We start from the raw sequence: 22,072 nt of genomic DNA, 5'->3' as shown, positions 1-22,072 counted from the left end.
CCTTTTACTGGGTTTTAATTTGGGTATTTGTGGTTTTATTGGGATTTTATTTTGGTTTAGTTTGGGTTTTATTTTATTTTCATTTTTAAAAGTTTTATTGAGTTTTTAATTTGGGTATTTGTGGTTTTATTGGGATTTTATTGAGGTTTTCGTAGGGCTTTATTTGGACGTTTATTGGGGTATTAGTGAGATTTTATTTGGGGTTGGATTTAATTTGGGTTTATTTGAGGTATTATTTGGATTTTGAAAAGGGCTTTTTTGGCAGAGTATTTGTGGTTTTATTGGAATTTTATTTAGGTTTAGTTAGGGTTTTATTTTAATTTAATTTTTAAACCTTTTATTGAGTTTTAATTTGGGTATTTGTGGTTTTATTGGGATTTTATTTTGGTTTAGTTTGGGTTAATTTAAATTTTTAATTTAATTTTTAAACCTTTTACTGGGTTTTAATTTGGGTATTTGTGGTTTTATTGGGATTTTATTGAGATTTTCGTAGGGCTTTATTTGGACGTTTATTGGGGTATTAGTGAGATTTTATTTGGGGTATTATTTAGAGTTGCTAATGTTTTATTGTGCTTTTATTTATATGTTGATATGGGTTTGGGGGATTATTAATGCATTATTATTGTTAATTTTTTTTTTATAAATTTGTGTTTAATTTGTGGTTTTATTGGTTGTTTTTGGATTTAATTTGGAGTTTATTTGGGGTATTATTTGGATTTTGAAAAGGGCTTTTTGGCAGGGTATTTGTGGTTTTATTGGGATTTTATTTAGGTTTAGTTTGGGTTTTATTTTATTTTAATTTGTAAAAAATTTTATTGAGTTTTAATTTGGGTATTTGTGGTTTTATTGGGATTTTATTGAGGTTTCCGTAGGGCTTTATTTGGACGTTTATTGGGGTATTAGTGAGATTTTATTTGGGGTATTATTTAGAGTTACTAATGTTTTATTGTGCTTTTATTTATATGTTTATACATTTTTTGGGGGGTTATTAATGAATTATTTTAGTTTTAGTTCGGGCCCTTTAAGGATATAGTTTTTGGTTTAATTTTATATATGGGTTTTATTAGGATTTGATTGGGGTTGTATTGGGGTTTATTGAGGTTTTCGTAGGGCAGGGGGTTTATTTGGGATATTAGTAGAATTTTAGTTTTTCTGGAGGGATTTTTTTGTGGATTTATTTTGGGACTTTTTAAAGGGCTTTATTTGGTTTTTATTGAGATTTTTGGGAAGTTTATTGGGATTTTACTGAGGGCTATTGGGAGGTTTATTTGAGTATTTTGGGAATTTCAGCTGAGGTATTGTTTGAATTGTACTGAGGTTTTGGGGGGTTTATTTGTGGCTATATAGGTGTTTATTTTGGGACTTTTTTAGGGTCGTATTTGGATGTTATTGTTTTTTTTCTTGTTTTTTTTCTTCTTTATTTGGAGGTTTATTGTCATTTTTTTTTGGGGGGGGGGGTTGTTTCAGGAATTATTTGGATTTTTACTAAGGGTTTAACTAAGTGTGATTTTATTTAAGTGCTTGTATTTTTTGGGGGGTTAATCAGTGCTAAATTAGATTATACTTTAGATGTTTTTATTTAGTTTTTAAAGAAGATTTTATGGATTTATTTGATGTTTTATTCTGATATTATTTAGGGTTTTGTTCATTTGTTTTTTGGCAGTAGAGGGTTTATCAGGGTTTTATTTGGGTTATTTGGGGCAACAGTACCTTAGTAACCACCTGAAGTGTCATATCATCCCCTAGCAACACCTTAGCAACCACAATAGCAATAGCAACACCTGGTCAGAGGTGTACAAATACCTTGTTACCTTACTTAAGTAGAAATGTTGGATCTATAGTTTACTGGAGTAATTATTCTTCACCTAATTATCTGAACTTTTTACACAGCAGACTGTGTCTGTAGTCTAGTATGAAGACTGTGTCCGTGGCAGAGACTCAAGAGAGCTGCAGTGAAACGTCCCGACTGAGCCCCACATTTACACTCCAATAAAGCTTATTGATCACACGCCTCTGAAGTCTGACTTTCTGCAGCTTTACAGAACTTCTAGACAACGACTCCTCATATTTTCCTCCATGAAGCTCATGTTGATGCTCAGTAGAGCACAGAGACGCTCCTTTAATAGAGCTGATATTACTGAAATGCTTCATTTTCAATGGGCAGATCTGCAGCTGAAACAGGAGCCTAGTGCAGCCCAACATTTTTAACATCAACATTTTAATAGATCATTCTCCTCATTATGGCTTTTACAGAAATGGGGTTTTTGGGGGGGTGCACTATAGACCCCTGTGGTGCGGCCTAAGCTTTCAGCCTTTGTTTTCCTTCCATTACTTTTACTTTTCTACTTGAAGTGGTTCTGAAACCAGTACTTTTACACTTTTACTGCAGTAAAAAGCTTCAGTTGATGCTTCAGCTTCTACAGAAGTCTGTTAAACCCTCGTATCTTTGCCCCGGGACCTTTGCCCCGGGACCTTAGGCGGCGGTGTCCGTCTGTAAACAAGGCTGGCCCCGCTGCGCCGAAGCGCCCCCTGCAGGCCGCAGCCCTCGCTGCAAGTGACCTGCAGTTGGACAGAGTGAGGGGAAGTGCGGGTCTAATCCTCCACGCAAGGCCATGGACAGCTTCCCAGACTGGACAGGGGCTTGACAGGAATCCCACACTCTCAAACGATGCTTTTGGACGGACAGGTAAACGGCTCGGTTCGCTGCGGTCGGCTCGGGTCCGCATGGTGGGCGTGATCCACTGCTGCAGCCAGCGCTAGTTAGCTACTAGCTTAGCTTAGCTTCCCCTCGCTGCAGGTACGCGGCCTGCTGTAGCCTGCTTTTAGCGCGACTAGGGTTTTTTTTTAAGTGCTGTAGCCTAAAACACCGCCTTATCGTAAGGTTAAGAACCTTAACGTGAGTCTGAAATGTGGATTAAGTGGTTGAAACGGGCTCGTGTGGACGGTGGGCGCTGTAAGGCGGGGGTGAGGGCATGCCAGCGCCGAGCAAGGCCTCCTGCGCTTGGGCTGGACGCAGCTAGCTAGCTCTCGCTGTTTCAGCACCCTGCCATGTGGTGTGGACACGACTTACGACCTTATGAGCCTTTATGAGCCTTTATCTGGGCTGTTTAAAGGGGTTTAAAGCAGAAGAGCTTCATGTTTGTAGCACTAGCACTGGCTAGGCCTGGCTAGCTTGTTAGTTAGCTTGTTAGCTAGCTGCAACATGCTGGGCTGCTCTGGGCTGCAGGGAAGATCCTCAGGTTGTTGTGATTCTGCTTGGATCACAGTTTTAGCCTCTCCAATAAGTTCTAAGCTTATAAACCAGGGGTTTAGTCGTTTTACACACCTGTGCAGGTACCAGGTAAGTCCTTCTGGCTAGGTGTTTTGCTAGCCTGCAGCTGTAAACACCAGGCTGGACGCCAAACTGGCCCTAAAACTAAAGTGGGTGATATATGCCCCCTGTAAGCTCTGGTTTATCTCCTTTGCCCTGGGATTTGTTTATTTGAGCTATTTTGCCTGGTGGTGGTTCTGCTGCAGGTGTTTGACAGCTGTTGCAGGTAGGTTGGGACCTGAGGTGAGGTCCCATGAGGACAGGGCTGATCTAGAGCTGGGCAATGTGACGATATTTTATCGTATCGTGATCTGGTTTCATTTAGGGATGCACCGATCCGATACTAGGATGGGATATCGATACGTCCCGATACTAACCAAAGTAGTTGGATCGGTTAGTGCTTGATAGAGTGTAATTAGACTGGTTTAATTTAGGGATGCACCGATCCGATACTAGGATGGGATATCGATACGTCCCGATACTAACCAAAGTAGTTGGATCGGTTAGTGCTTGATAGAGTGTAATTAGACTGGTTTAATTTAGGGATGCACCGATCCGATACTAGGATGGGATATTGATACGTAGTTAGATCGGTTAGTGCTTGATAGAGTGTAATTAGACTGGTTTAATTTAGGGATGCACCGATCCGATACTAGGATGGGATATCGATACGTAGTTGGATCGGTTAGTGCTTGATGGAGTGTAATTAGACTGGTTTCATTTAGGGATGCACCGATCCGATACTAGGATGGGATATCGAAACGTCCCGATACTTACCAAAGTAGTTAGATCGGTTAGTGCTTGATAAAGAGTGTAATTAGACTGGTTTAATTTAGGGATGCACTGATCCGATACTAGGATGGGATATCGATACGTCCCGATACTAACCAAAGTAGTTGGATCGGTTAGTGATTGATAGAGTGTAATTAGACTGGTTTAATTTAGGGATGCACCGATACGATACTAGGATGGGATATCGATACGTCCCGATACTAACCAAAGTAGTTGGATCGGTTAGTGATTGATAGAGTGTAATTAGACTGGTTTAATTTAGGGATGCACCGATACGATACTAGGATGGGATATCGATACGTCCCGATACTAACCAAAGTAGTTGGATCGGTTAGTGATTGATAGAGTGTAATTAGACTGGTTTAATTTAGGGATGCACCGATCCGATACTAGGATGGGATATCGAAACGTCCCGATACTTACCAAAGTAGTTAGATCGGTTAGTGCTTGATAAAGAGTGTAATTAGACTGGTTTAATTTAGGGATGCACCGATCCGATACTAGGATGGGATATCGATACGTCCCGATACTAACCAAAGTAGTTGGATCAGTTATCTATAATAATTATAATAATTAGTCTGATCCAAAGGACCGATCTATTCACAGAATCCGATTCTCACATCGCTGGTATTGTAGGCTTCATAACACAGGATCAGAGAAACCTACAGACATCATACATGTATCATAGCAGGATTCACTAAGATTCACCCTGTCTAACCAGCATGATTTGGACCGGTCATCAACCATCAGCAAGTAATCGAGCTTTTCTTTGAATAAGGAGAATCTCCTGATTATTAATTTATTAATTTTAGTGACCAGTAAACATAAATTGGGTTCATTTCTGTCTGTGTTCATTTGTTATAGTTTGTTTGATCAAGTTTGTAATGTAAAGTAATGATTAGGTCAGTCCTGATGCCTTAACTCCCTCCCAGATGGTCAGGTATATGGTCAGGTATATGGCTTATTAATTCAACAATGGTATCGGATCGATATCGGGTATCGGCCGATACACAAAGTTCCTGTATTGGTATTTGTATCGGAACAGAAAAAGATGGATCGGTGCATCCCTGGTTTATTTAGATGAGGAGCAGCAGATGTTGAGTGTAAATCACTGTGTTCAGTACGGGAATCTGTCGCTGCTGATGGGTTTAGTGTGATTATATCGTGATAAATATTTGTGTAGTGTTGCACCAATACTGTATCAGTATCAGCGTCGATACCGGCACTTTGGCACTTACACACAGTGTCGGTAATAGAGAGCACCAATACCATGAAGCTTACAGTCACTTTTTTAATCATTTCGGTTTGCAAAACAAATAGAGAACCAGTCATAAATAGTTATTACCTTTAAACAGACATTTAATGGAGCTTTTAGCAGCTTGTTTTCAGGCCACGCACTGAAGTTGAGTAGATTTTTACACAGAGCTATGTAACTTAATGTGGAATTTCTACTTTTTTTATTTCTAAACTGGTGTTTTTTTTTTTCACGGCTCTGAAATGTGAATTTAAACACCAGTTAAAAGCTGTTTGGTGAAGCTTAGCGAGATTTCACTTCCCTACCTGCACATGTTTCTGCATTGTGGCCATTTTTATCTATTTTTATAGCTCTGAAACTTTTCAAATATGCAGTTCCTCAAACAGTAAACGCTGTTCCTTCAAGCTTATTAGATCTTATTTGGGATAGGACATAAAAAACACAGCTTTTTAGAGCTGTCTGTCTAGTATTTAAGTCCGAGTTGGTATCAGTACTTGGTATTGGCCGATACTTGAACATCTGGTATCGGTATCAGTAAGGAAAGGAAAAGTGGTATCTGTGCATCCCTAATACAAGCAATCGTGAGGTCGAGGGACGTAAGTGAGGGCTCGTCTTACTCGAGCTCCAGTTTCCAGGGGCATGTAGAATGAAATGGCTGTGTTACGGTTATGATATCTGGTCAAAATCCACTTAAACAAGTAGTGAAGTAGTAAACCTTCCACTCATGACCACGTTAACCCTGTAAACCCTGAGGGCTGACTGCTGAAGTTGCATAAAGCTAGTTTCACTGACAGTAAATCAATAAATGCCTGAGGATTTCCGTCCGTACTTCAGGAGCATCTGGTTTTAATGTATTGATTATATTAGAATTAAATTGATATGGGTGATTAAGTGCTTAGAAATGATCTACATTGGAAAGATGATTCAGTTGAACCAAATTAAACTAGGGGTGGGCAATATGACTATTTTATCGTGTTGTGCAAAATTTTGATATCGTGATACATCATATGCTTTTCTAGGCATATCGAGGATATCGATCATCAATGCTTGATGGCACTGATCTACTTAGGGCTGGGCGATTATGGTAAAAATCACGATACATACGATACATGTAGCGACAGATTCTTATAATCTACTATTCAGATCCTCTCCTGTACTGAATACAGTGATTTATACTAATCTAATTAACCCTTCAGTCTAATTACACTGTTAGTAATGTTAGTAATCTTATTATCACAATAAAAAATTATCACGATGCGATAAAAACATCGCGATGTTGCTCAGCTCTAGATCTCCTGCATGTTTCATTGCACACAGTGGAATTAGTGCTGTTCAGTTAGATGAAGTGCAGCATATTTTGTATAAACCTCACTGTGTTCAGGATGGAAGAGTATTTGAACAGTAGTTCTGTGCCCACTGATGCATTTTGTCTGCGATCATGTGTTTCGCAGTTAATATCATGTATCATGAAAATGATCTTTAAATATTGTGCTATAATATTTTTACCCTGTCGCCCAGGTCTACTTTAAACCGATATTTGATGATTTTTAGTTTTGTGTGCATTTAATGCATGCAGTTGGTTTTCACATGGAAAAATGTCAGATATTGGGAACGGCAGATCAGCGAATCCGTATTAAATAAATCTAAATCAGAAATACTTGATTGATCCCAGGAGGGAAATTGCAGTTGTTACCGTTCGTGTAAGAAGAATAAACAATCTATAAATTAAAAACTCTATTAAATAAAAAAAAATTAGAACAAAGGGAGAAAAAAATGAGAAACTTGAAAAATGTACATATCACATATATATGTATGTGTATATATATATATATATGTATGTGTGTGTGTGTGTGTGTGTGTGTGTGTGTGTGTGTGTGTGTAGAGAAAGAGGACTTATTTTTATAATTGAATGTGTGCAATATCTCAAATGCAATAATTTTCCATATTTATAATTACGAATATTACCAGTATGCAACTTTACTATATATATTATGTAAATCCATTATTTATATATATATATATATAAATATATATATAAATATATATATATATATATATATATATATATAAATATATATATATATAAATATATATATAAATATATATATAAATAAATAAATATATATATATATATATATAAATATATATATAAATATATAAATATATAAATATATATATATAAATATAAATATAAATTCATTTGCATATTAATATATATAGTATTAGTATATAGTATATATGCATACTGATAATATTTGTGATAATAAATATGGAAGATTATTGCATTTGAGATATTGCACACATTCAATTATAAAAATAAAAGTCCTCTTTGTTACTTTAGGACAATCTGCTGAGGTTAAAAACTGCATTTTTCCTTAATAAGCATGACGTTGCTTTGCTTCTAGGTCCAACTATACAATTGAAGAGTTTGTCCATCTCTGTAAATCTGTGTGATTGCATTAGACAGCCGCCTCAGAGCTGAAGGACCGCCGCTTCTGGAAATCTCCACAGTCAGTGGGACGTCATCTGGCAAAGCTTTGGCAAACATCTAAACTTTAATGAAAGTTTTTTCTTCTTCTTCCTTTGCAGAGTAACCATACCAGCGGAAGCATTCATGGATATAGTTGGCACGTTTAACCATTTGATTCCCAGTGACCAGTTGGAAGACTCCTTACTCCTAGGACAGAACCTGGAATGTGAAGCAAGTGATGAGTTTGCATCTGGTCACAACCTGCCAGAAGACTCGCTCAAGAACATGCTCAGTGACAAGGATCCTATGTTTGGATCTGCTAGCACCCAGTTTCACCTCTTAGAAAACGATGACCCTAATTTCCAGCTTCCCGGCTCAACAGGTGGGGCTCAGTGGTGGTGTTGATGCTGTATGAAAGCTAGTGGAGCTCAGTTGGTACTGGTTCATTCACAGATGCACACACATTCACTTAGTTGCTTCCATCAATCAATCAATGAATGAATCGATTAATCAGTCGCTCTAACTGGAAGCTTACTTGATGCATTTTTTCCTCTAGCAGTTTCAGGCCATGACATGAACTCTCCAGACCATAGCCAGACTTCTGTTCCTGAGGACGAGGCTCAGTCCAGTTTTCCCCGGGGCAGGAGGAAAGGTGCCCCGCCGATACAGAGGAAGCAAACAGGTACACGAGTCCGCACTGGAACAGAGTTTGACTTCACTGACTTTATTTTACTGCCAGGACAAAATATTGTTCATCATTATGACACAATATTTGATAAAAAATAACATGCAGTGAATGGTCAAAAGTATTTGGACACCTGCTCATTCACTGTTTCTTCTGAAATTAAGGGTATTAAAAGAGTTTCTCCTGCTTTTGTTGGAGTAACTGTCTCTACTGTCCAGGGAAGAAGGCTTTCTACCAGATTTTGGAGGAGCATTGCTGTGAGGATTTGATTGCATTCAAGGAATGCATAAGAGTGTTAGTGAGGTCAGGATGTTGGACGATCGCCACCCCACCTCATCATACCTAACTCGTAAAAAGTAGCATTCAGCTACTTTAAGTTGTACCCATTGCTGACACAGATGTGCAAATGCACACACATAGCTTGTCTAGTCCCTGTAGAGAAGGACTGCCAATAGAATAGGACTCTTTATAGCAGATTAACATGAGAATATTTGGCACCATGCTGCCTAATACCATTGAGCTGTGGTAGTTGTAGGTGATCCATCCAATACTTTAATCCCCTCAGCAGTGCTGCTCCAAAATCTAGTAGAAAGCCGCCTCCCTGGACAGTAGAGACAGTTACTCCAACAAAAGCTGGATGGCGATTTCGGAATAAACAGTTAATAAGCAGGTGTCCCAATACTTTTGTCCATGTGGTGTACTTCCGTCCAGTTAACTAATCATATGTACCCATGTGGTTTCTGACACTGAATGACCTCCAGTTAGTAGAACTCCAGGTACTGGAAGCCACTACTTATATCCTGAATCTTGAGGGATATCATGTAACTTTACTCTATAGGTAAACAAAAATGGACGAATTTCCTCATTAATGGACAAAAGTCCTTTCTAAACCTCCTCAGGGACCAGAGGCCGAGGTAGAGGTGGGCTGACGAGGGGCGTGGGTCCTTGGAGAGGAGTTTCAGCTGCATCTGCATCGTGGCGAAGATCTGGGAGAAGACCAGCAGAAAAGCAGGATGAAGAGCAGGCATCAAGCAGCAACTCTGTAGATGACAGTAATGCAGAGAAAAGGGAGGCCTTGCTCAACCGGAGGTTTAACGCCCATGAAGTTGACCCATCCATGAACCCTGTGGTTGTGTTGAGGCGCTTAACGGTCACTGTGGGAGGCTACAAAATCGAACTGCTTCCTGGACCATCTCACACATCCGGATCATTCAGTGCGGATGCTCTCCAGGCTTTGAGCTTCCAGGGGGATTCAGTGACCGCCCAAAGCATTGGGTTTGACCTGGATCAGACCCAGGCTCTTGAAGTGCATTCAACACCCGAGGTAGTGGAAGAGGTCAGTGTTGGCGAGAATGTAGATAATGAGATTCCTATAGACTTTGGTCCATATGTGAATCCAAACGAAGTTCAAGACACCAACGGTGCGCTACCTTTCAAGCCTAGCTCTGCAGAGGAGACCGTGGCCACCAAAAACGGCGAAGAAAACGATGCAGACAAGCAAAACGCTGGAAAATCGCCCAATAAAAGCGGCACAACAGAGAAACCACCTTCCAAAAAGCTACTGAAACCCAAGCCAGCACCTTCTATAACCAAAAACAAGCCGGCACACCCTCCCAAACCAGGTATGTTGCACAAGGGGTCCAAACATCTCAAACCACAAGATAAAAAGGTTCCGAAAGCTACAGAAGAAAATCTGCAGCACGTCAAAGAGAAGACGGTCGGCACAGGGATGAAGCGACCTGCTGTTTCCCCCGCGCCCAAGCCAGCCTCGAAGCTGCAGAAGGTCCAGGCCAGTCCGCCCGTGAAGCCGAACGCCAACCCCACCGTTCCAGCTTCTCCCACGTCAAACCGAAAGCCGTCCTCCGAATCTAGTCCAGTCGCCAAGCCGGTCACTAATAAGTCTCCTCACTCTGCGAAGAAGCCACAGAATCCATCACCGTCACCGGTAGCGGTCAAACCAGCCAGCCAGCCTGTGAAGGACAGCCCGGTGGAGGAGGAGCAGGACAAGATGAAGGTCAAGAAACCAGACAAAATCCTGCAGAGACAGAGAAGCAGAAACAGCAGGAGTGTTTCTATTGACGAACCTGAGCTGTTCATCCCCGATAACGCTCCTGCGGTCAAGAAGGGGCCGGCGGAAGGTGACCCTCTACCTGCTTCTGAAAATGAGACCACGTGGGATTCTAGCAAACAGTGTGGACTGTGCAGGAAACCTCACAATAACAGGTAAGGCCGTTTCTAATACCATAGGAACGAATGGAGGAACTTCTTATACACTAGTAACACCTGACCAACCTCATCAGGGTACCATAGCAACCAGCTAGGATACCATACAATGCAGTGACATAGCAACCTCCTAGCAACATTACAGCACCTATCAAACAAACATTTTGCAACACAATGGCAACCACCCAGTAAGACTATTTGAAGCACCTGGTAATCCCTGAGCGGCACCATAGCAACAACACTGGGATACCATGGTAACTGCCTAGCTATTTGATTGAACTATAGCATCCATTTAGCAACCCCATAACATAACTGCTATGCAACCACCAGCAACATATAGCAACATTATAGCACCCATCCAACAACCACTTCGCAACACCATAGCCACCATCTGGGATACCCTAGCAACACAATGGCAGCCACCCAGTAACACTATTTGAAGCACCTGGCAATCCCTGAGCAGCGCTATAGCAACAACCTGGGTTACCATGGTAACTGCCAAGCAATTTGATTGGACCATAGCAACCACCTGTAGCATCCATTTAGCAAATCCATGTCATAATAACTGCTAAGCAACATGTAGCAACTACTTAGCAACACCCATAGCAAAAACCAAGCAACAGAATAGCAACTACCTGGCAACATATCATCACTCATCTAAATCACACCATAGCAACCATCTGGGATAATCTAGCAACACAACCTAGGATACCATATAGCCTGGCAGTTACTTTAATCAGACCATAGCAACCACCTATAGCATCTATTAAGCAACTTCATACCCCAATAACTGCTAAGCAACCACTTAGCAACAGAATAGCAACCGTCTAACAACCACTTGGCAATACCATAGCAACCACTTAGCAACAATCTAACAACCACCTAAAATACCATAGCAACCAACTGAAATCATAGCAACCACTTAGCAGCAGAATAGCAACCATCTAACAACCACCTAAAATACCATAGCAACCAACTGAAATCATAGCAACCACTTAGCAAAAGCAGTTACACCCTGCTGTGTGAACTGAGCGACTCTGTAAGGGATGCCACGGCTAACATTTGGTAACTGTTCAGGTTCATGGTGGGCTGCGGACACTGTGACGACTGGTTCCATGGCGACTGTGTGGGGCTGGACCTGGCTAAAGTGCAGCAGATGGAGAAGGATGACCAAGAATATGTGTGTCTGAAGTGCTGTGCTGATGAGGATGAGAAAAGCGACGCTCAGGCAGCAGAGCAGCCCGACAACACGTCAGCCCAAAAGCAGAAACCCGGAACCGATCAGTCGGTCACGACCGGTGGGATCCGCCCCTTTCGGAAGGTGAGCAACATTTCATCTCCTGCTGTTTAAATATTTATAACTTTAAAATGCCTGTTTTTTGTAAATGAGTAGTACAGATTATTTTGCTTGGCAACACTCTAGCAACCACCTGGGAATTACTTAGCGGCCTCATAGCAACAACCTGGAATAGCATAGAAACTGCAAGACAAGCAACCACTTAGCAACTCCATAGCACCTATTTAGCAACCATCTGGGATATCATAGCAACCACTTTGCAACACTATAGCAACCTGGGATACTTAATAAATGCCAAACAACCACACAACAACATCCTAGCAACCACTAAGCAACTCCACAGCACCCATCTACCTACCATCTGGGATACCATAGCAACCACCTAGCACTAAAGTAACCATCCAGCAACCACTTTGCAACCTGGGATACTATAATAATTGCCAAGTAACCACCTAGCAGCATCCTAGGACCCACTAAGCAACTCCATAGCACCCATCTAGCAACCATCTGGGATACCATAGCAACCACCTACCAACCTCATAGCAGCAACCTGGGATGCTATAGTAAATGGCAAGCATCCACATAGCAACATCCTGGGAACCACTAAGCAACTCTATAGCACCCATCTAGAAACCATCTAGGATACCACTGCAACCACTTAGCAGCACCAGAGTAACCATCCAGCAACCACTTCGCAACACTATAGCAACCACCTAGCAACCTGGGATACTTTAATAAATGCCAAGTAATCACCTAGCAGCATCCTAGGACCCACTAAGCAACTCCATAGCACCCATCTAGCAACCATCTGGGATACCACAGCAACCTATGATGCTATAGTAAATGCCAAGCATCCACATAGCAACATCCTAGGACCCACTAAGCAACTCCATAGCACCCATCTAGAAACCATCTAGGATACCACTGCAACCACTTAGCAACACTATAGCAACCACCTATTATAATAAACACTAAGCAACCACCTAACAGCATCCTAAGAACCACTAAGCAACTCTATGCTCTAACCCTAACACTATAGCAACCACCTAGCAACCCCCCCTCTCCGAATACCATAGGAACTAGGCTACTAAGGCACCCCAGGGTGGGTTTAGTCTATATTCTTGTAAAATAACCTGGGGCAATTTGTACTGCATGATTACTTGCTTGCCTAAAAAAAGGCTTGACCGGGCTGTGGAGTTGTGTGTTGTGCACTGGGGCTGCACGATATGAGGAAAAACTGACATTGCGATATAGATTTCTTAGATATATACATTACCTTATTGAAAAAATACACCAGATTTCACCATATTTTCACCAGAAATGTGCCACATTGTAGCTGTAGCACGATGTATGGGATTTAATTTGCCTTATGGGACATTAGGGCATGCACGCATTGCAACGGCGATGCTGAAATGATATATCGTGCAGCCCCCCTGTTTACACCCACATCTGTGACGTTAGCAGAGCTGATGCATTGATGTTAAAAGTTCAGTTGTTGGTTTTTCTTGGCAGCTTTACAAAGCGCTTTCACTTTGAGCGTCGGTTTTAACTCAACCATGCCCGTTTTGCCCTCCCTGGCTCAGCCGATGTGCGGTTGCCACCTGCTTTCTTTTAAAGGGTTTGTCCATCTCTTTATTTCTTCCATTGTATTTGAGTCGGTTATATTTCCAAGCACAAATCCACAGGGGTGTTAAAGGGTTCTTCTCCTCATCACTCTCCTCCTCATCACGTTCGTTTGTCAGCCACATGTTCTACATGTCACAGGTCAAGAACCACGTCCTGCACAAGAATTGGATTTGATTTAACCTCTTTTTTTGATCTATTTCATTGTTTTATTTATTTTCTGACCTCCTTGGAAGATATTTCGGCTTCTATGCGAGGGTCTGAAGTGTAACTGTTCTCTGAATTTGATCCAGGATTCGGGGGAAAGAAGCGCATCTTCAGATTCGGCGCCAAAAAGTGGTAAGAGAGTCATTTCACTCGCATGAGATGCAAAACTGGCCTGACCTTATCTGAGGTTCACTAAACTGGGCGCTTCCACTTTTGTCAGGGTCGGCTGTGAAGCACGAGGGCAAGAAGGCTAAAGTCTCTTCTGCAAACTTAAAGAAGCCGTCCACAGGACAGATCAGGAGAAGTGTGCGAGACTCGCTAGAGGAGATTCTCCTGAAGAGGTATGGGTGCTTTTAATTAGACCTGCACTATAGGGACAGAAGTCTTGGGACACTTCTCTTAAACTTATGAGAACAGAAGAAAAATTATTTTTACACATTTTCTTAATCTAAGATGACATTTAACTCGTCTTAGACTGTAAGAGTTCAGTAGGTACATTTACATTTATGGCATTTAGCTGACGCTCTTATCCAGAGCGACTTACAAGGTTACTCGTATTACAGAGGTGGGCCAATGTAGTGTTAGGAGTCTTGCCCAGGGACTCTTATTGGTGTAGCGCAGCATACGGCCACCCAGACTGGGAATCTAACCCTGGTCTCCCACATGGTGTAATAGCTCACTGGCAGCTAGTGGTTTTATCTGTTGCGCCACATTAGACGGTACACCTGTAAAAAATGATCAGTGTAAATGGTTGAGTTCTAGAACTCATGTCTAATTTAACTGGATTAAAAGTACGGTCAGTGTCGACATCAGGAAAATTCACATTGAGCTATTCGAGCACTTTTCACCTTTGCTCTCCAACACACTGAATATTGGAAAATGTATAAATGATATTTTGCACTGTTTATGTATAAGCAGTGAAATGCAGCATTAAAGTCTGGTACAGTTGGCCTGAATAAGGCAGTGACTTATTACTATTACTACTTAATAATACTACTTAAAATAAGTAAGAATAATTAAGACTAAGTTTCTTAGAAATGTTTGTCTAAGGAAAGTTTTGTGAATGCCCCGATCCTTTGTTTTTGCTGCTGTACCACTGTATTCCAACACGGAGCCCTCCTAAGTTAAACGGCTGTATTGAATTTCTATGAAAAGATTGAATCTGTATCGGCCGATGCTCAGCATCAAAAGGGATCGGGACTCTCATACTCATTAAGTATTTTTGGCTACTGTTTTTTTTTTTTTCCCCTTTACTTGAACTGAATGACATCATTGACGTTTTCTTATTTTTTGACTTACTTTAAGGCTGAAGGAATCCGACTTGAAAATCTCGTCGGAGAAGCCAGCTGAACTGGCTAAACGGACTGAAAAGGAGCTCTTCGCCCTCTTCCAAGGTGTTGATAGCAAGTACAAGAACAAATATCGAAGCTTGACGTTCAACCTCAAAGATACCAAGAATAACGTGAGTACTGCCTGCAAACTGATGTACTCCCATCAGCCATAACGTTAAAACCAGAAGTGAAAAAATTGATGGTCTTATATTTACATTTACAGCATTTAGACTCTTCTCCAGAGCGACTTACAAAAGTGCTTCACTGTTACTCCAGAATAACCTCAGCTAAAATTCAGAGATCCTCTAATCTTAGACTCTACTAAACACAAGTCAATATGGAGACCATAATACTCTACAGCGAGTGTTGGACTCTGCTGTTCGGACACCCAGGGGAAGCTCGTTCCTCCACTTCAGTGCAGGACAGTAAAAAGTCTGGACGCTCGTCTTCCGTGGATCTTAAAGGATGGCGGGTCGAGCCGAGCCGTACTTGAAGCTGGAAGGGCTCTTGGTGCAGATCTGCTTTTGACCATCGCCATCAAGTCTTCATCTACAGCGCCCCCTGTCAGGGGGTGGATATATTAGGCAGCAAATTAACAGTCAGTCGTTGGAGGTGATGAAGCAGGAAAAATGGCCAAGCACAAGAATCCGAGCTGTCAAGAACTGTTGTAGCTACACCAGCATTTCTGAAGCCTGGAACTGGAGGCACCCTGCCTTGCACATTTAGGGCTTGTTAATGAGCAGATTAGTAGTCTCGGGAGCAGGGAATGCTTAAAAAAAAATTAATAAAAATGCAGGTAAGGGTCCTTCCTGGACCAAGGTTGAGAAACGCTGGTCTGGACGACTGGGTAAAAACATCTCCAGAACATCAGGGAAAGCTTGTAGGGCTTTTCTGGCATGCAGTGGTCAGTAGCTACAGAAAGTGCTCCAAGAAAAGACAAACGATGATCTGGCAACAGGGTGTACAAGACTGGCCAAGGCTCATTGATGCTCTTCTTGGTGCCAGATCCCAAAGGACACCTTCAGAGGTCTTAAAATCACAACTCTTGATGGTTTAGAGCAGTTTTGGCAGCACAAGGAGGACAATGCTATGGCTGATTGGTGTATGTAGTCATTCGTCTGCACATTTTATTAGATATATTTGTTTCGGGTCATTTAAATGTATTATCGAATGAAATGGAAAATTAAGCACTACTTCACAACCTCTTCCAGGTGTTGTTCAAGCGTGTTCTCAAGGGGGAGGTTTCTCCTAGAGACCTGGTTCGTATGAGTGCAGAGGAACTAGCCTCCAAAGAACTGGCTGCTTGGAGACAGAGGGAGAATAGACATGTAAGTGATTCAAAGAAATACTCATTTTTAACTGCTGTGTCCTGTAGAACCCTTAAAATTGAGCTTCCCGTCCTATTTGTTTGCAGACGATTGAAATGATAGAGAAAGAACAGCGAGAAGTTGAGAGGCGGCCAGTTACCAAAATCACACACAAAGGGGAGATCGAAATTGAGAACCAGGAACCTGCAAAAGCCCCTGAGGCCATAGAGCCTGTGGTAAGATGGAAGGCATTTACTTCTTTAACTTGGAAATAAGAGCATAGCACAGTAAAAAAAAAATATATATATATATATATATATATATATATATTTAACACTTATCTGATCTCCCTGCAGTCCGAGCCCGTCCCTAAAGCAGTTGAGGCGTCTGAGGAAAAAGCTCCAGACTCAAAGGTAGAGAGCCCCAAGAAAATGAAAGATACTACAAGCCTGCACAAGTCTCATCTCTTTGACCTTCACTGCAAGATCTGCACAGGTAACAACACATGCATACCTCAGTTTAGTCCTGGTCCTGGTCTTGTTTTGGTTCTGAACCTTAAAAAAAGGCTGAATCTCTAATTTACCTTTTAATCTTTAAGGCCGAATGGCTCCACCGGTAGAGGAGGCCCCCACTAAGGTTGTGAAAGTGGCCACGACGGTCATTCGAAGGCAGTCCACAGCCACAGAAGGAGATGGTCAGCAGGCCACACCAATATCTCCTCCCATAGCTCCATCAGCACTGGTAGATGACCTGTCTCTGAGAGCCATGGAAGAAGGCCTCCTCAACTCCAGTATCTTCCCAGCCTATGAGCCAAGGTAAGGGCGAACAGCGCTCCATAGCTATTGTGTATTAGCTGTGTAGTTTAGGCTTATAAGTGTAAATAGAGAGAATATGTAAGCTGTAAAGGTCAGGAATAGTCAACCAATGATCAATCTGAAGATGATCAGCCACAGTTGTCCTAAAGCAAGCACTCTGATCTGACAGCTCTGTGGATCTACCGAGGCATGGCGGAATATCATCGGCACATTTAGACCATGCTCTAATTTAATCACAGCTTCTCCTTCAGTAATTACCTTGATGTAATTTTCCCACGGTTGTCTTACAGGTCGGAAAGCGTGAGCAGTAAAGAAGACACAGCTGCATTCCTCGCCAATTTACAGAGTTTATGGAATGGAAATGTAGACATGCCTGCTGTAGCCCGATTCCTTACAAAAGCTTACCCGGTTTCTGGAATCTTGGACCATCTGACTCAGGTAAGTCTTCTTAAACCCCAGACAGATTAAAATTTTGAGGTAGGAATGAAAACAAAGACACTCAGTGCCCACCATGATTGCCACAGGATCTGCCGGACAGCATCCAGGTTGGTGGAAGGATCTCTCCCCAAATAGTCTGGGACTACGTGGAGAAAATCCGTGCCTCTGGTACAAAGGTGAGCAACTACCAGAGCATTGTCTCTTCGGGTTGGTCAGCATATGGTCAGCAATTCCTCAGCGTATTGGCTTTTATTTGTGGGTAACAGTTTCTTTTGTTCACAGGAAATATGTGTGGTTCGCTTCACTCCCGACACAGAGGAGGATGAAATATCCTACACCTTGCTGTATGCCTATTTCAGCAGTCGCAGGCGATACGGGGTTGTCGCCAACAACCGCAAACAAGTCAAAGACATGTATCTCATTCCTCTGGGCTCCATTGAAAAGATCCCTCATCAGATCGTCCCATTTGATGGGCCTGGTAAGTCATGTTCTGGTGTATCTGGTGTAAATGCTTTCGACTGCTAATTAATCAATGATGGTTAATGGTGATATTAATATTTGATAACATTGGTTACAGTTAATCAAGCATATCGTATACATGGTCATCTAGATTGTTGCATGCATAAAGTTATCAATCAAGGCCGGTCATTAAACCTGTTGTCTGATGCAATAGGGTTGGAGACCAACCGTCCGAACCTCCTCCTTGGACTAATCATACGCCAGAGACCTAAAAGGGACTTTGGGGTTATCCTACCAAGTGAAGTCAGTGAAGCTCCAAGTTTCTCGAAGGAGAACAAACCTCAAGTAGACCTCATCCAGAAAACTGTCCTGCCCCAGGACGAAGACAGAAACTTCATTAGCACTCTTGGTCGCATGCACAAAAAAGACACGGCAAGCCTCCTCAAGTCCCAAACCGATGAACCGTTAGAGGTGGAGGACGGTGAAAACGTCTCATTGCGTTTCCTTCCTGGCGTGCTAACGCAGCCCACATCTGAGAAGAATCTGCCTGCAGGTGATGATGCAAGGAACACAACCAGCGGCACCATCAATCAGCCCTCTGCCGGCGATGGTGCCACTTCGGGAAGCGTCACTCCCAAAACGCCCACCACCCCCAGACTGGATCGTTTCATAATCAAGAAGAAAGAGCCCAAGCCTGTCAAAGTGGAGCAGGAGCCATCCAGCACAAGTGCAGAGATGAGCCCACAAGGGAAAGAGAAAGAAAGTGGAGCTACTAGTGGAGTTGTATTATCTCTGAAGGATAAGCCAGGAGATGTTTCCACCGAGGCTTTCCTCTCTATCCTCGCCACAGCTCAGCCCAAGATGGAATCTAGCAGCACTGAAGCAAAGAGCGATACCAACGAAGGACCTAGTCAGGAAGCAGACCTGCTTTCCCCATCTTCATCAGCTGCTTCAAAGGATTCCGCCAACGATGGCACTGAAGATCTTTCCAACACTGAAGACGTTCCAACCCAGAGTACGTCCTTGAAGCCACCCGTTTCAGGCATTTTGAAAAGCACCGGTACGTCAGAACCTGATGATGATGCGAAACAGCCGGTGTCGAATGCAGATGTTGCCCCAGCGAATGCCACCCAGTCTGCACCTGCAGAACCTTCCCCAGTGACCAAGCCAGCACCTTCAAAGCCAGCAGCAGAGTTCAAAGCTGTGGAAGCCATCCAGACCATCACCACCATCTCCTCCTCGGGCAAGAACGAAGGTCTCAAGCAAGCAAGGCCACGTCTACTAAGTTCCAGTCCTTTCAACACTGCGGGCCACGGCTGCCCTCCCCCCCCAGCCACATACCCTCCTCCTTATCATGCAGGAGCACCCGACCATCCTGCATACCATCCTGCACCAGTGCCCAGCTTCCCACCCCAGTCCAGTCCAGCACCATTTTTGCCTTTACATCCGCAAGTTCCGGCACCGTTCACCTACCCTCCCGGTCCACCTCCGCCTATGATGTTTCCCCAGACGGACCCTGCGAACCGAATGCACGCCGGCCCACCCTGGTCTCCGCCGGTTCCTCCCCAAACTTGCTTTCCACCGCCCATCCCAGAGAGCGTTGCTGGACCCGCACTGTCCTATGCAACCTCAAGATTCCCCGATTCCACCTTGCCCTCCAAGAAGGACGTAAAGGGTGCGGAGCCAAACTATGACGAGCTGTGGGACAGGCAGTCCAGGAGGTCGGAAGATGCCTTCAAGAAGGATGACCGAGATCACTACGGAAGGCACCGGCACAAGAGTCGGCATCATGAGAGGGAGAAACGGCGAAGCCGGAGCCGCAGCAGGAGCAGGAGCAGGACCAAGAGCAGCAGGAGCAGGAGCCGGAGCCGGAGTAGAAGCAAAAGCCGGAGCAGGAGCCGAAGCCGGAGCCGAAGCCGGAGCAGGCACCGACACAAGAGCAGGCACTCGCGTGATGACCGGCATGAGGAAAGGAGGAAAGAGAGACATCACAGCAGCCATCATTACAGGGACAAGGACAGAGACCGGGACAAGCGGCGACGGGACTCTGATCACGAAAAACACAGGAAAGACTCGAAAGACTCCAGAGAGGGGCATTCGTGATCTCCGTGCTCTCCGTGCTCTACTCAACCCAGATCCATCCGCTCGAAGCCACTGACCTGATACATGTTCCTTTTGTATTTTACTACAGTTATTTATATTAACATCCAGAAGCAGCTTCTTTTTTTTTTTAAGAGTGAATGATTTAGTTTTAGTTTTAAATTCAGAAGCTTTTTTTTGTGCTTGTTTGTTTTTTTAAGACTAATTTGCAACCAGGAGTGATGGTCATAGAAGCAAGTTCTCACGTATATTGATTACAGTAGATTGGGATTGTTGCTACTGCGTGAGTGAAAAAAAAAATCACATTCTTATCGTCTGCCTTTTTATCAGGGTTTTCTTTTTTTCCCTCTCCTTGTTTTGATTTCTTTATTTTAAACACTCATATTTTCTATTTGTGTCAGATGACCTTGTCTTTGTACATTTTGGCTTGTCCTACTTTAGAGAAAAAGCGTGCCTTCCGCACATCGTTTATGTGTACAGTTCATAAAATCTTTTTATTGTTGATAGAAAAAGAGATAATAAAGCTTTTGTTAATTAAAGAAGGTTCCTGGACAGCATTAATGCAGCTCGGCCGGGGAGGAGCAGTGCTGTGCGCGACAATAACCGGACGCAGGAGATCGCTGAGGAGGATCTGGTTTATTTTGACCTGGAAGTTGGAAAAGGACCAGCTAATGAAGGTAGACGTCAGGCATGAGGTTAGCACCTTGAAACAGAACAGATAAAGTATATTTTTGGATTCTGCTGCAAAGACTGTTTCTTCAGCTACAGAAGCACCTGCAAAACATCCATCACAACAACCAGTGCATAAACAAGTGTCCAGGCCACTGTCTCAAACCTGTCTGATGAACTTCCCATCCCCATTCCTTCCCTGTATGGGTAGCCCAACCAGAAAGTTTTGTCCTCAATTTTCACATTAGTCTCACCTACCAGGGTCAGTGACTGGACCAGGACTGGTTAAGCATGATCCCCATCTGGGCTGTACACTGCACAATGCCCCCCTACATGGGACTCATGTGAGATTACAGTGGGCTGTAACTATGGAGTCCATTTGGGAAGGGCAACTGGGGGAGCAGTAACAACACGTGGGTGTACAAACCCACTCAGAGCCTGTGCCCAACTGGAACCCACCTAGCCTACGTTCCACCCATGTGAGTCCCACATGAGCATGTAGGTTTAAAAATAAATAAATAAAAAACAGTCTCACTTGGGACCACCTATAGATTCTCAGTGGTTTCCAACCCTGGTCCTGAAGGATCTCCTGCCCTGCACATGTTAGTGTTTTCCCTTCTACCAACACACCTGCAAAATCCCAGCAAAGTCAGCTCATTACCAAGCCCTTCCTGAGTTGCAGGTGGGGTGTTGGAGCAGGAAACCACTAAAATGTGCTGGGCAGGGGTCCTCCATGACCAGGGTTGGGAACCACTGGTGGTTCCCGACAAATGATAAAATTGCTAAATTAACTGCCTGGTGAAACCGCAGGTTCTCCACAGTGCTAGGGTTAAGACCAGGTTGAGAGTTGGGGGGTATTTTAACCCTCAAGTCTGAACTGAATTGGCATTTTAAGATACATCAAGTGTTTGTTTCTTAATAACATTTGATTCATTAACGGTTGTGAATCAAACTAACATATATAACCCCTCATACTACCTTTTTAAAGTTACCTTTTAAAATTACTAGTCATTTTAAATGTAAGAATCTGTATGTATTTTTCTGGTGCATGCAGTGCACAGATAATCCTCCAGGGGGCAGAAAACATGCAT

At 42.9% G+C, this 22,072-nt stretch overlaps 1 protein-coding gene across 2 annotated transcripts; it reads left to right on the top strand.

Moving 5' to 3' along the window:
* Window positions 1–2,555: 2,555 nt before the first annotated feature.
* phf3 (PHD finger protein 3) lies at window positions 2,556–20,854 on the top strand. Of its 2 annotated transcripts, none has more exons than XM_072669969.1 (16): window positions 2,556–2,686; window positions 7,947–8,209; window positions 8,387–8,509; window positions 9,412–10,735; window positions 11,813–12,056; window positions 13,949–13,994; window positions 14,083–14,203; window positions 15,168–15,324; window positions 16,405–16,521; window positions 16,608–16,736; window positions 16,857–16,995; window positions 17,099–17,315; window positions 17,606–17,753; window positions 17,840–17,929; window positions 18,036–18,231; window positions 18,427–20,854. In XM_072669969.1, the coding sequence occupies exons 2-16, from the start codon at window positions 7,972–7,974 to the stop codon at window positions 20,313–20,315; spliced, it is 5,178 nt and encodes a 1,725-aa protein (XP_072526070.1). In that variant the 5' UTR covers window positions 2,556–2,686; window positions 7,947–7,971; the 3' UTR covers window positions 20,316–20,854. The 2 variants fall into 2 exon arrangements, with proteins under 2 accessions (XP_072526070.1, XP_072526069.1); XM_072669968.1 differs by having other exon boundaries at window positions 8,384–8,509.
* The last annotated feature ends 1,218 nt before the right edge of the window (window positions 20,855–22,072 follow it).

Source organism: Salminus brasiliensis, chromosome 24 (assembly GCF_030463535.1).
Source record: "Salminus brasiliensis chromosome 24, fSalBra1.hap2, whole genome shotgun sequence".
Classification (NCBI taxonomy): Eukaryota; Metazoa; Chordata; class Actinopteri; order Characiformes; family Bryconidae; genus Salminus; species Salminus brasiliensis.
The sequence above is the reverse complement of the archived record's forward strand: the minus strand, read 5'-3'. Positions and strand labels throughout refer to the sequence as shown.